This window comes from Saccopteryx bilineata, chromosome 2 (assembly GCF_036850765.1).
Source record: "Saccopteryx bilineata isolate mSacBil1 chromosome 2, mSacBil1_pri_phased_curated, whole genome shotgun sequence".
In the NCBI taxonomy this organism is placed as follows: domain Eukaryota; kingdom Metazoa; phylum Chordata; class Mammalia; order Chiroptera; family Emballonuridae; genus Saccopteryx; species Saccopteryx bilineata.
In genome coordinates, this window is record NC_089491.1 from 379,039,821 (window position 1) to 379,053,127 (window position 13,307).

Below are 13,307 nucleotides of genomic sequence, written 5' to 3' on the forward strand. Positions count from 1 at the left end.
ACTCCTTCCCACAATTCACAAATCCCTTCAAGACTCAGCCCCTGACCTCCCCTCAACCTCAACCTCATCTACTGCCTCTCTTCCCTTTTCTCTGTCTTGCCACCAGGCTGGCCTTCTGCAGTTCCTCAGCCCTGACTGACTGCTCTGCCCCAGGGCCTTTGCATATCTCCTCCTCCTGTTCCTCTAGTACTTTCCACACGCCCTCTCCAGATTCCAACCTCTTGTTCTTTGATGGTTGCTAAACAAATGTGATTCCTCAGGGAAGTCTTCCCCCCTTGCCTCTCCTACTGGACCAGGTTCCTTGTTATACTGAGTCGTAGCACTTTTCACAGTGGGTGGTTGTACATTCATTTGTTTGGCTGTTGGATTAGCTTCTACCTCCCTCCCTCTTCAGACTGTGAGCAACACAAGGGCAGGAGCCTGGTCTGCCCACTATCACCTAGCAGAGTGTCTGGCAGGCAGGGGGCACTTAATATTGGCAGAATGTGGCAAAAGTGTGTAAAGTATATGATAGGACATAAAGTTGACACATTATTGCTCCTCAGGGAAGGCTTCCTGGAGTGGGTGGGATTTGAGTTGCACCTTGATAGGGAGAGGCAGCACAGAGGCAAAGCTCACTCACTGGGTGGGCCTGGACAAACCACACGTTCTGCCGCGGCCTCATTTCTCATTTGTAAAATGGGCAAAGGTTGGACAAAATAATCCAAGGCTCTGGCATTCCATGGCCTTGGCGTCCTCACAGTCCTCCGTGTATTCCTCATGAGGGTGATTTCTCCCTCAGGCAGCTGGTTTAGGTCCAGCTGCGTCTGCCCAATTTTGTGCACAAACCTAGGAGGGGCCTCTCAAGCCGTTGTTCGACCTGCAATCCCGCGCACGGACACCGGGTGGCGCTCGGAGACCACCCACCGGCGGTTGGGCCGGTGCCCGGGTCCGCCCCTCTTGGCCTCCCACCCTTCCTCTCTGTCCGCGGCGCCCCGGCGGCGGCGCATGGACCTGGAGCAGCCATGCTGGGCATGCGGACTTGGCTGTGCCGCGGCTTCCTGCTGCCCCGCGCCAGGCCCGGCCTTGCTTCAAGTCGCAGGTACAGGCGAGCGAGTGGGCCGCTACCGCATGCCCTGCGCCTGCTGGGCCCCAGGGCCGGGCATCGCTGGTCCTCAGTTCCTGCTCCGCTAGTTCCTCATGCCTGACTCCTTCCCCCACCCTCCACAAGTCGGCTTCCGCGACCTGCTGGCAATAAAGCTCCCCTGCCCTCCTTTTCCTTCCCCCACTCTGGCTTCAGGGCTAGTTCACTTGATACACTGTTCTGACACCACCTCCAGGAAACCTTCCTTGGACCCCAATGCTGGGCCAAGGGTCCTTGTCTGACAGCACCCTGAACTGGCCCGTCGCTGTCCTCCTTATTGCTACAGGGACCTGTCATTATTTAGGCTGCCCTACAGCACCATCCTTCCAGACCGATCCCTGAGATGGGGTCAGTTTCTGAGTTCCCTGGGGCCCTAGGGGTCTGGGACAGGACCTGGCTCCACAGAAGTGCCCAGTGAGGCGCTGTTGGGTGAGGGAGTCCTCCCCGTTGATTTAACTCGCGTTGCCCCTAACCTGTTCTAGTCCCAGACTCTTGCCCTGTCCAGCCACCAGCAACGGGCAGCCTCTCTGCTCAGATCACACACCCAGGCATGCTGGGAGCCACCACCCTGGGGAGGGGGCCCCGTCATGAGGGAAGAATGGAGCCTGAACCACCATTCCGCCCATTGTGACCCACACTGACCTCACAGTCCTCCTCCTTCTCACTGCCAAGTCCAGGTCCGAGAGGTTGGGGGAGACTAACTTGGCAAGGAGCCCCCAATGAGCCACCTTTCTTCACCTCCCCCCAAACATAAGGGGGAGCACAAAGGCCACAGTCTCCCCCGTGGTTCAGAAAGGTGGGTTGGGCTGAGAGCAACGGTCCGGGGAGCGGTGCCAGGTGGCAGGGAGGGGTGGAGTGGGCCTCTAGGGAGATGGGAGGAGACCCCTGGCCTAACCCAACCTGCTCATGCCAGGGGTAGCTCCTCCCGGGACAAGGACCGAAGTGTGACGGTCAGTAGTTCAGTGCCCATGCCTGCTGGATCGAAGGGAAGCCGCCCTAACTATGCCCTGGCCACACCCCAGAAGGTCCCCAACCGTCTTATCAATGAGAAGTCACCATACCTCCTACAACATGCCTACAACCCTGTGGACTGGTGAGTACCTTTCCTGATGCCTTTCCGGGGGGAGCTGGGCTCTCAACCCCTCCGACACCTGGGCTAGTGAGTGACACCTCACCCTGCCGGGCCTAGGTACCCCTGGGGACAGGAAGCCTTTGACAAGGCCAGGAAAGAAAACAAGCCAATTTTCCTTTCAGGTATTGCGATTGCCTCCCCTGGGATTGGGGGAGCAGGGTGGTGGTGGACAGGGGAAGGGTCTTCTGGGATCTGGGGGCCTCTTGGGAAACCAGAGGTCAGGGCCTCTTCAGGACAGCTGGGTCCCCTTGGCTGGCACCCTCCGACCTGTCCCTGGTCCCCACGATGGCCCCATGACCCCATTCCAGTGGGGTACTCCACCTGCCACTGGTGCCACATGATGGAGGAGGAGTCCTTCCAGAATGAGGAGATTGGCCGCCTGCTCAATGAGGACTTTGTCAGTGTAAAGGTGGACCGGGAGGAGCGGCCAGATGTGGACAAGGTTTATATGACCTTCGTGCAGGTCAGTGACCTTGCCATGAGGGGACTGCCCATGCACTGGGGGCCGTTCCCCTCACCCTCGCACTCTCTCCGCCAGGCCACCAGCAGTGGTGGGGGCTGGCCCATGAGTGTGTGGTTGACTCCCAACCTCCAGCCCTTTGTGGGAGGCACCTACTTCCCCCCTGAGGATGGCTTGACTCGTGTTGGCTTCCGCACAGTGTTGCTGAGAATACGGGATCAGGTGGGTGTGTGTGTTGTGGGGGTGGGGTGAGTAGTCTAGGGTGAGGTAAGAAGGGACCCCCGCCTCATGCTGACCTCCACGTCTGCTCGTGCCTCGCAGTGGAAGCAGAACAAGAATGCACTGCTAGAAAACAGCCAGCGTGTCACCACAGCCTTGCTGGCCCGCTCGGAGATCAGCACGGGGGACCGCCAGCTGCCACCCTCTGCTGCCACCATGAACAGCCGCTGCTTCCAACAGCTGGATGAGGGCTATGATGAGGAGTACGGTGGCTTTGCTGAGGCCCCCAAGTTTCCCACACCAGGTCATTGCCCCCCCCCCATGTGCACCCCTCCCAGCCTGGCCTTCTGAAGCCTGTCCTGGTCGATGTCTTGGTCATTAATCTCCTGCTCTCCTTACCCCCATCCTGTCAGTAGCTGTCCAATCAAGACCTCACTGAGGAGCTTAGCAGGGACCCTGACACTGACCTGGATATAGATCTTCTGTGCTCTGGGTTGACCATTGATCCCCCCACCCCAAGCCTATCAGACAGACAGTATGTTGTGTGAACTCCTGACCTCAGCTTGGTCAGTGGCCTGCTGACCACCCAGATCTGCATTCCTCGCCCCCCCCCCCCATTCTCTTAGCCATATGGTCTTTGTGCCCGCAGTGATCCTGAACTTCCTCTTCTCCTATTGGCTCAGCCATCGACTCACCCAGGATGGCTCTCGAGCCCAGCAGATGGCCTTGCACACCCTGAAAATGATGGCCAACGGGGGCATCCGAGACCACGTAGGGCAGGTGAGGGGGCTAGGCACTCCCGGGAGGGGACAGCAGGAGGGAGTGGACTGGGCGCAGAGGCTGGGATCGGCCTCCAGACCCATGTCCCACCTGGTACAGGGCTTCCACCGCTACTCCACGGACCGCCAGTGGCACGTCCCCCACTTTGAGAAGATGCTCTATGACCAGGGGCAGCTTGCGGTGGCCTATTCACAGGCCTTCCAGGTGACCCTGAACTCCCGCCTGTCTACCTACCCCTGGCTGTCCCTCCCATGGTCTTCCTGGTAACTTGTGGCTCACCCCTAATCTTGTCCCATAAGCCCAGTACCCAGGTTTCCTCCTTACCCTCTTGGGAGGATGTTGACTGCCCACCTGTACTTAGGTGGGGCCCCTGCTGACAGCCTCCTTCCTCCCCCTCAGATCTCTGGTGATGAGTTCTATTCTGACGTTGCCAAAGGCATCCTGCAGTATGTAGCTCGGAACCTGGTCCATCGGGTGTGTGTCCACTGAGGCAGGCGGGCCTAGATGCGGGAGGGCTCGGGGCCTCCACTGCATGGGAGGCTGGGACCAGCCAACTCTCCCCTCCCCACAGTCTGGAGGCTTCTGCAGTGCAGAGGACGCAGACTCGCCCCCAGAGCCGGGCATGCGGCCCAAAGAGGGTGCCTTCTATGTATGGACGATCAAAGAGGTCCAGCAACTGCTCCCAGAGCCCGTGCTGGAGGCTACCGAGCCTCTGACCTCTGGCCAGCTCCTCATAAAGCACTATGGGCTCACGGAGGCTGGCAACATCAGCCCCAGCCAGGTGAGGACTCCTGGGGACGTGAGAGGGCCCTGAAGCTGGACAGGCAGACAGGCCAGTGGACTCTCTTGGACAAGGGATGTTTTCTTCAGGACCCCAAGGGGGAGCTGCAGGGCCAGAACGTACTGACCGTCCGGTATTCTCTGGAGCTGACCGCTGCCCGCTTTGGCCTGGAGGTGGAGGCTGTCCGGACCTTGCTCAGTACAGGGCTGGAGAAGCTCTTCCAGGCCCGGAAGCATCGGCCGAAGCCGCACCTGGACAGCAAGATGCTGGCCGCCTGGAATGGTGGGGGCACCGAGTCTGAAGCCCAATCCGTTTATAGAATTACCCTTCACAAAGCTTCTCTGTGTCAGGCACCTGCTGTATATTAATTTTTCCCTTATCAGGTTTATTATCTCTGAGGCTCAGAGAGTTAAGGAGCTGCCAAGGTCATGAACAGGGGTTAGGGACCGAGCTATACCTGGTGCCGGAGCCCAAGTCCTACCCGCTCACCATATTGTTCCGGAGAGGCATCAGGCCTTGGAGGGGTCTAGGGGAGGGGACAAACTGGAGGGCACCAACCAGCTTCTCATGACCACTGGTGTCTCTTCCCTCTAGGACTGATGGTGTCTGGCTATGCCGTGACCGGGGCTGTCTTGGGTGCAGAGAGGCTGATCAACTATGCCACCAACGGTGCCAAGTTCCTGAAGCGGCACATGTTCGACGTGGCCAGCAGCCGCCTGATGCGGACCTGCTACGCAGGCTCGGGGGGGACCGTGGAGCACAGGTGCGGGGGCTGGGCAGCAGGGCAGCGGGGAAGGCTTGTCTCCCTGGGCGCCCCAGGCCTACCTCTGCCCCTCTCCTCCCCTCTGGGTAGACGCCAGTCCCGGCTCTGCCATCTGCCCACTGTGAGCTCTTGGCCTTCCTGGGCTCTTGACCGTCCAGGTAACGGGCTAACAGTACCTCCTGCAGAGGTAGACGTCTAGTGTTAAGTGAAAGTATGCACGGAAAGGGCCTCCGCGGTGGAAGCCTCTCTGCCCCTCCCCTGATGTCTGTCTCTTCAGCAACCCCCCCTGCTGGGGCTTCCTAGAGGACTACGCCTTCGTGGTGCGGGGCCTGCTGGACCTGTACGAGGCCTCGCTGGAGAGTGCGTGGCTCGAGTGGGCTCTGAGGCTGCAAGACACACAAGACAGGCTCTTCTGGGACTCCCGTGGTGGCGGCTACTTCTGCAGCGAGGCTGAGCTGGGGGCTGGCCTGCCCCTGCGTCTGAAGGATGGTCAGTGCTGGCCTTGTTTCCCGGACTCCACCGGGGCTGGGTTTTCCCTGCGGAAGCTGTAAGCTCAGTGTTGATGGTGAAGAGTCACCGTGGGCAGGGGCCAAGGCCTCCTGGGTTCTCCTCTCCACCGCTTATTAACTGAGTGACTTTGAGCTGGTCTTATATTTCAGAGCCTTGGTTTCTTAATATGCAAAATGGAGCTAACATTGGTACTACCTTACAGGGTTGCCGTAAAGATTGATTGAACTAGTCAGTGAACATGCCACTTAGCACAGTCACCATCATGCCTGGAATCATAAGCTGAATAAGGTTGAATTGGTCCCTCCCCTCATGAAGGTTACAGTGTAGTAGGGGAGACAACTAATAAATAGTAGACTGATGCAGAAATGCACGCAACAAAGGCATGGTTAAAACTGTGAGTGCCATGAAGAAGTAGGAGGACTCCATTCTGTCCCCTGTCCCCAAACTTTTCTCAGCCGTGCTTACCATCACCTGATGTGTCTGGTCCGTTAATGGTGTTCCCCCCAAACATAAGTATCTTGAGAGCAGGACTTTGCCCCTGCTATATCCCCAGGCTGGCACATAGTAGGTACTCAATAAACAGTCACTGAATGAATGAAAGGCACTGAGAAAGAACATCAGTGGGGCTGAACTCAGCTGGAGGGAAGTCAGATTAAATCAGTGACAAGGGTCAGAGGCCAGAGTGGGCCCTCTTGTCATGGAGGAGCTGGGGAGGGATTTCAGACAGGGATATCCCACAGGGGCCTGAAAAGGGCAGCGTGCGCCAAGGAGGATGGAGGCAGAGGCCAGCTTGTGGGGGATGGTGCCCAGGTGAGGAGAGGGGCAGCTCCCTGCAGGGCCTTCTAGGCACTGCAAGGAGCGGCAGGCTCTGAAACATTTTAAGCGGACTGTGACCTGCTCTGGTGAGATCTAAGAATGTCATTCTGACGGTGGAGAAGGGATGGGGGCAGGGGAAACAGGGAGACCAGGTAGGAGGCTGCTTGTTAAAGCGTTCAGCCAAGGCAAGCACCGGCACAGGCTCGGACAAGGAGACGTGTGAGATGGGAGGAGCAGAGGATGTGAGAGTCTATTCTGGCTGCAGACCCGGTGCTCATGTGGAGGACTTAGAAGTGGAAGGTGAGGGAAAGAGAGGGGCAAGGAGGATGCCGCTCTGGCCGGAGCAGCTGGGTGGTTGGATGGAGGTGAGATGAGGGAGCCAGGGAACCAACAGTTCATCCAGTGGCACAGGAGGTGACTATGCCCGTGGGAGAGCAAAGGACTAATCGCTGCTGGTGCTGGCACTCCACTCAGACCTGGACCAGGGTGGGTGGGCAGGGGTCTTCTCCATCCCATCTCCTGAGCCCCCCCCCCGCCACAGTCCTGGGCAGGGTCTGGGAACCCAGGGATCCTCTCTTACGGCTCTGCCCCCCTGTGCCCTGCAGACCAGGATGGCGCAGAGCCCAGCGCCAACTCGGTGTCAGCCCACAACCTGCTCCGGCTGCACGGCTTCACGGGCCACAAGGACTGGATCGACAAGTGTGTGTGCCTGCTGACTGCCTTCTCTGAGCGCATGCGCCGTGTCCCCGTTGCGTTGCCCGAGATGGTCCGGGCCCTCTCGGCCCACCAGCAGACCCTCAAGCAGGTTGGGGGCTGAGGGCACTTGGGCTGGGATCCTGAGTGAGAGGGAAGCTAGGGCCCCAGTGGGGGATGGGGACATGGGGGGGGACTCTTGGGGCTGTCCACCAGATCTCATGTCCGTGAGTGTGTGGCCATCCAGGAGTGTGTGTGTGTGTGTGCAGGTGTCTGTGCGGGAATGTCTGTAAGGGCTGCTCCGTGCAGGTAGAGCAGTGTGTGTGAGTGTGCGTCTGAGAGAGTCCCGTGGCACAGGCAGGTGCCTCTGTGAGTGCCTGTGGCTCGGGCTTTTAGAGCAGGGGCAGGAGGCAGGGGTCCCTGTGGTTGGTGAAGTGTTTCTCCGCATGTCTGTGTACTGTGTAGTTGGATCTACTGGTGTGTGTGCGGGTCTATGCTTATCTGCATGTATGTCTCTATGTATGTTATTGCTGTATGTGCACGTCTGGAGGTGTGTAACTGTGTCTGCCTTTCTGAGTGTGTGCTGGTGTGAGTTTTATCCAGGGTATGTTTGCCGGTCTGCATGTCTATAGCCCGTGTTAAGGTTTGCCTGCTTATATTTGTGTGTTTGCCTGTATTTCTCTGCCTTTGTGTATGTGTGTGTGTGTGTTGTTTGTGTGTGTGGTATCTGTGTCTCTGTGGGCATATGTGATGACTCTGTGTCTCCCTATCTGGGTCTCTGTGTGTGTTTGTATGTCTTTCAGTGTATCGAATCTGTGTGTGTGTATGTGTGTGCAGGTATCTCTGCCTGTGTGTGTGTCTCCTATGTTTGTGTCTCTGTCACTGTGTATGACACTGCCACCTTGTGTGTTTGCATGTGCATACGTGTGTATGTGTGTGTGCGTGTGTGTGTGTGTTCCCACTTGCTGAGCAGTGAATCTGGGGGATGCTGAGCTGAGTTTCATTCCTTCCTGGGATCTACGGGGGTGGAGGGACGATGGGGAAGCCCTGGTAGGTCTGGGTCCAGCCTCCCTGCACCTGACCCTGAAGGGTGGTGCCCCTATGAAGGGGGGGCTGGGACCTCTATGGTTGGTGGGTCCTTGAGTTACCTTTCTGATACAACCAGATTGTCATCTGTGGAGACCCCCAGGCCAAGGACACCAAGGCTCTGGTGCAGTGTGTCCATTCCATCTACATCCCTAACAAGGTTGGTGGCTGTGAACTTGGCTCCCCCTCCTTCCCTCAGCTCCCCAATATCTCCTTTTCCTCCCAAGGCCTGGGGAGAGGAAACCCTCAGGAGGCCCTGCCAGTGTCCCAACAGCCCCAGGTGATCCTGTCTCCTCTGCCGCTATCCCAGGTGCTGATTCTGGCCAATGGGGACCCCTCGAGCTTCCTGTCCCGTCAGCTGCCCTTTTTGAATACCCTGAGGAAGCTAGAAGACCGCGCCACCGCCTATGTGTGTGAGAATCAAGCCTGCTCCATGCCCATCACTGAGCCCAGCGAACTGCGAAAGCGGCTGCATCAGTGACCGGCTGGCCGCCCTGAGCTGGGGCTGGAGCACGAGGTGGGGCACTCCAACCCACCAGAGACTGGGCCCTGCAGGGCCCTGCAGAGCTTACGGCCATCCCTGAGTACCCTGTCACCAGGTGACCTGGCTATCCTCACTACCCCCCCATGGGCATCCACTCACCTTGAAATAAACTTAACAGCATCCCGTGGTAACCTCAGGGCCTCGGCCATGCTTATGAGAGAGGAAGGGGCCTTGTGCTCCAGCCTGGAACCCAGCAGCAGTCCAGGGCCTCTTCTGGGACCCTCCAGCTGACCCCTCTGCCTTCTCAAATTCCTCCTTCTCCTCCAGAGCTCACCAGGATGGCCCTGCTCTTGACCATGGTCACTGTGGTCTGGGTCAAACTGAGGTCAGGGGACCAGTACCAACCTCTAGGGGTGGGGTGGGGTGTGGACTTGCCCAGGAGAGGGAAGGCCAATTCTTGCCCTTGGATGGGGTTAAGCAAGGAGCCTGCCCTCCCCTTCCCTGTCTCCTCCTGTTTAAGCTGGGGAAGGGGCAGAATTGGGGAAAGTTTGTATAAAAGTCTTCTATATGAACTTTTATTTTTCATGAAATGGCAACATTTGCAAACGCTCTAGTACACTGTGGGAGCTACTGTTATCAGGACCAAGGACACTGCTTTTAGGATCTCCATCCAGCCTTCAGCCTCACCGGGATGGAGCCAAAACCTTCCTGCAGGCCATCGTACTGCCCATCGCCCCACATACACACAAGCCAGGCCAGGGAAAGGTTCTCTTTCATTCAAACCGTCTGCTGAGTTGGAAGTCCTTCTCCAAATCGGAGTCCTCCCTGCTGCAGGGAAAGCCTGTGCCTTCCTGTAGCCTCCGCCTGTCCCCTCAGTGCTGCAAGATACCGGTCTCATTCTCTAGCTTCCACCATGGGGAGGGGACTAGGAAGCGTACTTTGGGAAGGGCAGGTGTAGGGTGATGGGGCTGATGGGCAGGGAGAAAGGGATGGAGCTCTCTCCCACCCCAGACCTTCAGGGGTCCACTGAGCCTGGGCACCCTCATTGCTGCAGAGTGAAGCAGTACAGATAGCCGGAAGTTGCTGGACACAAGACCCGAATGAGGCCATTGCTGATAGGGATGCCAGCAGTGGGGAGGAGTGGGGCATGAAGGAGCTGGGAGACTGGACTGAGTCACTTCAAGTTCTGCTGAAGACCATGACCAGCCCCTGGGCATGGTCACACACAGCCACGCCTGGTCATTGGGACCAGAGTTTATCTGGGCAGCCGGGCCCTCTGTGCAAGCCACCGGCCCATCTGGAGGGGATTAGGGCTCCGGCCAACAAGGTCAGCTGGCCCCTTTCTGGCTGGAGCTTGCTCAGCCTTGCCAGGAAATCTGAGGGCTGGGCAAATGGAGGCTGATCTGGGGGCAGTGAAGAGGGAGGGTGGAGCATTGTGAAGCACAGGTGGCCTTTTTGGCAGTCCCAGCCTTGGCTTTGGAAGGGTCTGGGCAATTTGCAAAATCCTCTTGACTCTGTCATCCCACTGACCCTCATGAATGAGGTGATAAGGCAGGTACCTTTGGCCTCATATGGATAAAGATATTCAAGGCCCAGAGAGGTTAAGAGACTGGACTGAGACTGCTCAACACATCCAGGGCCTTTAGCGTACAGTAGAGACCACTTGAGCTTCCTCTTCCCCCGGGAGATGCAGGCACAGCTGGGGGGGGGGTGCATTTGGTGTCTTCTGCCCCTCGTCCCAGGCTTCCTTCTGCTGTGTCTCTTCTTTCCCTTCTGCTGGTAACATGCAGGCACATGACACGGATTCTGTAGATGGGTTCAGAGGAAGGAGTTGGGGGCTTAAAGGGTTAGTTCTCTGGGGAGTCCTTGCATTTTCTAAAGAGGACAAGGCTGAACATAACTCTTGCTCAGATGTGGGAGTTTAAGTCTGCAGCCTCTCTTCCTCATGCTGGTCCCTCTTAGCTATTCTCCTTGCTCTGCGGGCAGAACTATCCCAGAGGAGTTGTGGGCTGGGGTCATTGGAGACAGGGCCTCGTGGTTTGGGCAGTCACTTAAGTCTCTCTGAGCCTCGGTTTCTTTATGTAAAAAATGGGACAACCACCACCCAATTCCCAAGGCTGGGAGGTGACTAAATGGGACAATGTATCATCACTGAGCAGAGAGTATCACAGATGGGAAGATTATCTTGGTTCCTGAGGAAGCCAGGCTGTGAGGGAGGCAGAAAGGGGAGAGGGCTGGAGGGGCTGCTGGCAGAGCAGCGCCTATATGGGGGCGCCCCCTCAAACCCAAAAGAGATCTCAGATAACCCTTAGGCCTAACTTCTTTGTTGGGAAACTGAGGGCCAAAGAAAGGAATTTCTTGTGTCTCATTCCTTCTCACTGCCTGAGGTTATTTATTCATTCATCTAAGGTAACAGAGACTTATTAAGCACCTACAAATATGCCAAACCCTGAATTAGACCCTGGGAAGTAAAATGGACATAGCTCCTGCCCTTGGGGAACACGGAGCCTAGAGAGAGAGACAATCATTTCATCACTACACATATAATCATGTAATCTCAGCCTGGGCAAAGTGCTACGAGGTTCCAGGCTCTTGTCTGGCTCAGTGCCGTGTCCTGAGCACCTTGGCACTTAGGCACTGCAAAATTGCCCAAATAATGCCACTCTGAGGGGGTGATATAGGAGATGAAGCTTAGAGGGTGGGCGTTAAAGTGGTTCCAAGGTTTCCTTTGCCTTTTCTGTGGGTCCTGCCTCCCCACTTCCCTCCCCTCCTTAGGCTAATAGCATTCCTGAGGGGGATGTCAGAGTACCCTGCTGCCCCTGACAGAGACCCAGATGCTTTAGGTGGCAGTCACTCCAGGCCCCTAGTCCAGGGAATTAAATGTGGGTTTCAGTTTGTCCAGGTGGTGCCCGTGTCTTTCCCTCTTTCTGTATATGTTCTGGAACAGAGTTCAGCCCAGGGGTGGCCTGGATGGAGGAAGGTGTTGGGCATACTGACCACCAGGAAATCTGACCAAGCCTCTCTGGCCTTATTATCCTGTTTGCAAAAGGGGGATGATTAGAGTCACTACCTTCTCTAGGCCTCTTGACCCTGTCTGGGAAGGGCCGCACTACCCGGCAGACTGCGGACGGCAGGAGGGAAGAAGGTGTCAGACACGTGGAGCCAACCATAAATAGGCCCCTCTCCCAGAAGACCGCTGCGAGTTCAGAACTCTGGCTGGCACAGGCAGAATGAGAACAGAGACTCCAGCCTGGAGAGAGAGGCACTTAAGGGATCTGCTCATTAGCATGAAATGCAAATGAGCCCGGCCTCATTTGCACAACTCGGTGCCGGGATTCGGCGAAAGGGCAACCGGGGAGGCGACGGCGCAGCAGCCGCTATGCCCTCCCCACCGCGGTCCCCGCAACCCGCCTGGGAGGGAGCTCAGACACCTACCCCACGCAGCGGGAGGTGCGTGGGGGCTGCGTGAGTGGCGCAGCCTTGCGGGAGCGCAGAACGCCAGGGAGTGGGGGAGGGGCGGACGGGCGAGGTCATCTGGTCCACCCTTCTGCCTTTCCGCAGTGGCGTATGCGCCCCGAAGGCTTGGGAGAGACTATCTGCCCTATCTACCTTATGCACAAGTGGAGAAGTGCCTCCCGGCCTCTATATCGGATGCCCACCGCGCCCCACCTCACCCAGCGCCTCGCACTCCCACAGCGCTCTGCTCCCGAGTACCCACAGCCTTTTTAGGTGGCAGCAAGCGGGAGCTGGAGCTGACTGAGCCCGGGGACTTGGGAAGGTGAGGCGGGGTGGGGGTTGGGGTCTGCACGTGCGTGGGCCTGCTCCTGGTAGGGTGGAGGTGTGCGAGGAGAGCGGCCCGCGAAGCTCCTATCCTACGAGCAGGCTCCTCATAAACTATATTGGACCTTGACAGGAGAAACTGAGGCACAGAGTGGAGGGTTGGTGAAACTTTGCAGGTTAGAAGTCGGTAAAGCCTAGCTCTGGGCTTGCATCCCCTCCCACACACTTGAGCCTCCCCTCACCCCAGGTCCGTTCTCAGCAGCCTGTGTCTGCTCCGCAGCTGGTCTTGGGGATCCAGGCTCTGGATCTGGCGTGACCTGCCAGGGCACACGTGTTCCAGCACGAAGCCCCCGCGTGGGATGCACACTTCCATAGGATCCCTGTGGGCAAGGGAATGAAGCTCAGTAGTGTCACTGTGAGTTCAGGATCAGTGGGTTAAGATTAAGAGACCAGGGTCAAAGTAACTGGAGTGGACTGGGAGCAGGATCAACAAGCCCAAGAGGTTGGTGCAGGAAACTCCCAGACCTTGCCTACTCCTGCCTTTCCTTGGCTCCACCTGTTTCCCCTTCAGGCTCCCTCTAGCCTGAAGCCCTAAGCGTGGGACAACCTGCTACACTCTTCAGCTTCCTCAGCCCCGCTCCCAGGTTCTACTTCAGTGTGAGCGATTAATCAGGTGGGTA

General features: G+C 57.6%; 1 protein-coding gene across 2 annotated transcripts; it reads left to right on the forward strand.

The window, feature by feature from the left end:
* The first annotated feature begins 973 nt into the window (after positions 1-973).
* SPATA20 (spermatogenesis associated 20) lies at positions 974-9,038 on the forward strand. 2 transcript variants are annotated; one of them, XM_066263951.1, is made up of 16 exons: positions 974-1,081; positions 2,037-2,216; positions 2,313-2,377; positions 2,564-2,718; positions 2,794-2,937; positions 3,037-3,238; positions 3,584-3,714; positions 3,814-3,918; positions 4,114-4,188; positions 4,286-4,495; positions 4,585-4,777; positions 5,090-5,258; positions 5,536-5,747; positions 7,190-7,389; positions 8,443-8,523; positions 8,674-9,038. In XM_066263951.1, the coding sequence occupies exons 1-16, from the start codon at positions 1,005-1,007 to the stop codon at positions 8,842-8,844; spliced, it is 2,370 nt and encodes a 789-aa protein (XP_066120048.1). In that variant the 5' UTR covers positions 974-1,004; the 3' UTR covers positions 8,845-9,038. The 2 variants fall into 2 exon arrangements, with proteins under 2 accessions (XP_066120048.1, XP_066120049.1); XM_066263952.1 differs by lacking the exon at positions 4,114-4,188.
* The last annotated feature ends 4,269 nt before the right edge of the window (positions 9,039-13,307 follow it).

Coding starts and splice junctions, on each gene's coding strand:
- SPATA20 (XM_066263951.1), top strand. CDS start 1,005: ATGCTGGGCATGCGGACTTGGCTGTGCCGCGGCTTCCTGCTGCCCCGC. Junction 1,082..2,036: donor GGCCTTGCTTCAAGTCGCAG/GTACAGGCGAGC, acceptor TGCTCATGCCAG/GGGTAGCTCCTCCCGGGACA. Junction 2,378..2,563: donor CAAGCCAATTTTCCTTTCAG/GTATTGCGATTG, acceptor ACCCCATTCCAG/TGGGGTACTCCACCTGCCAC.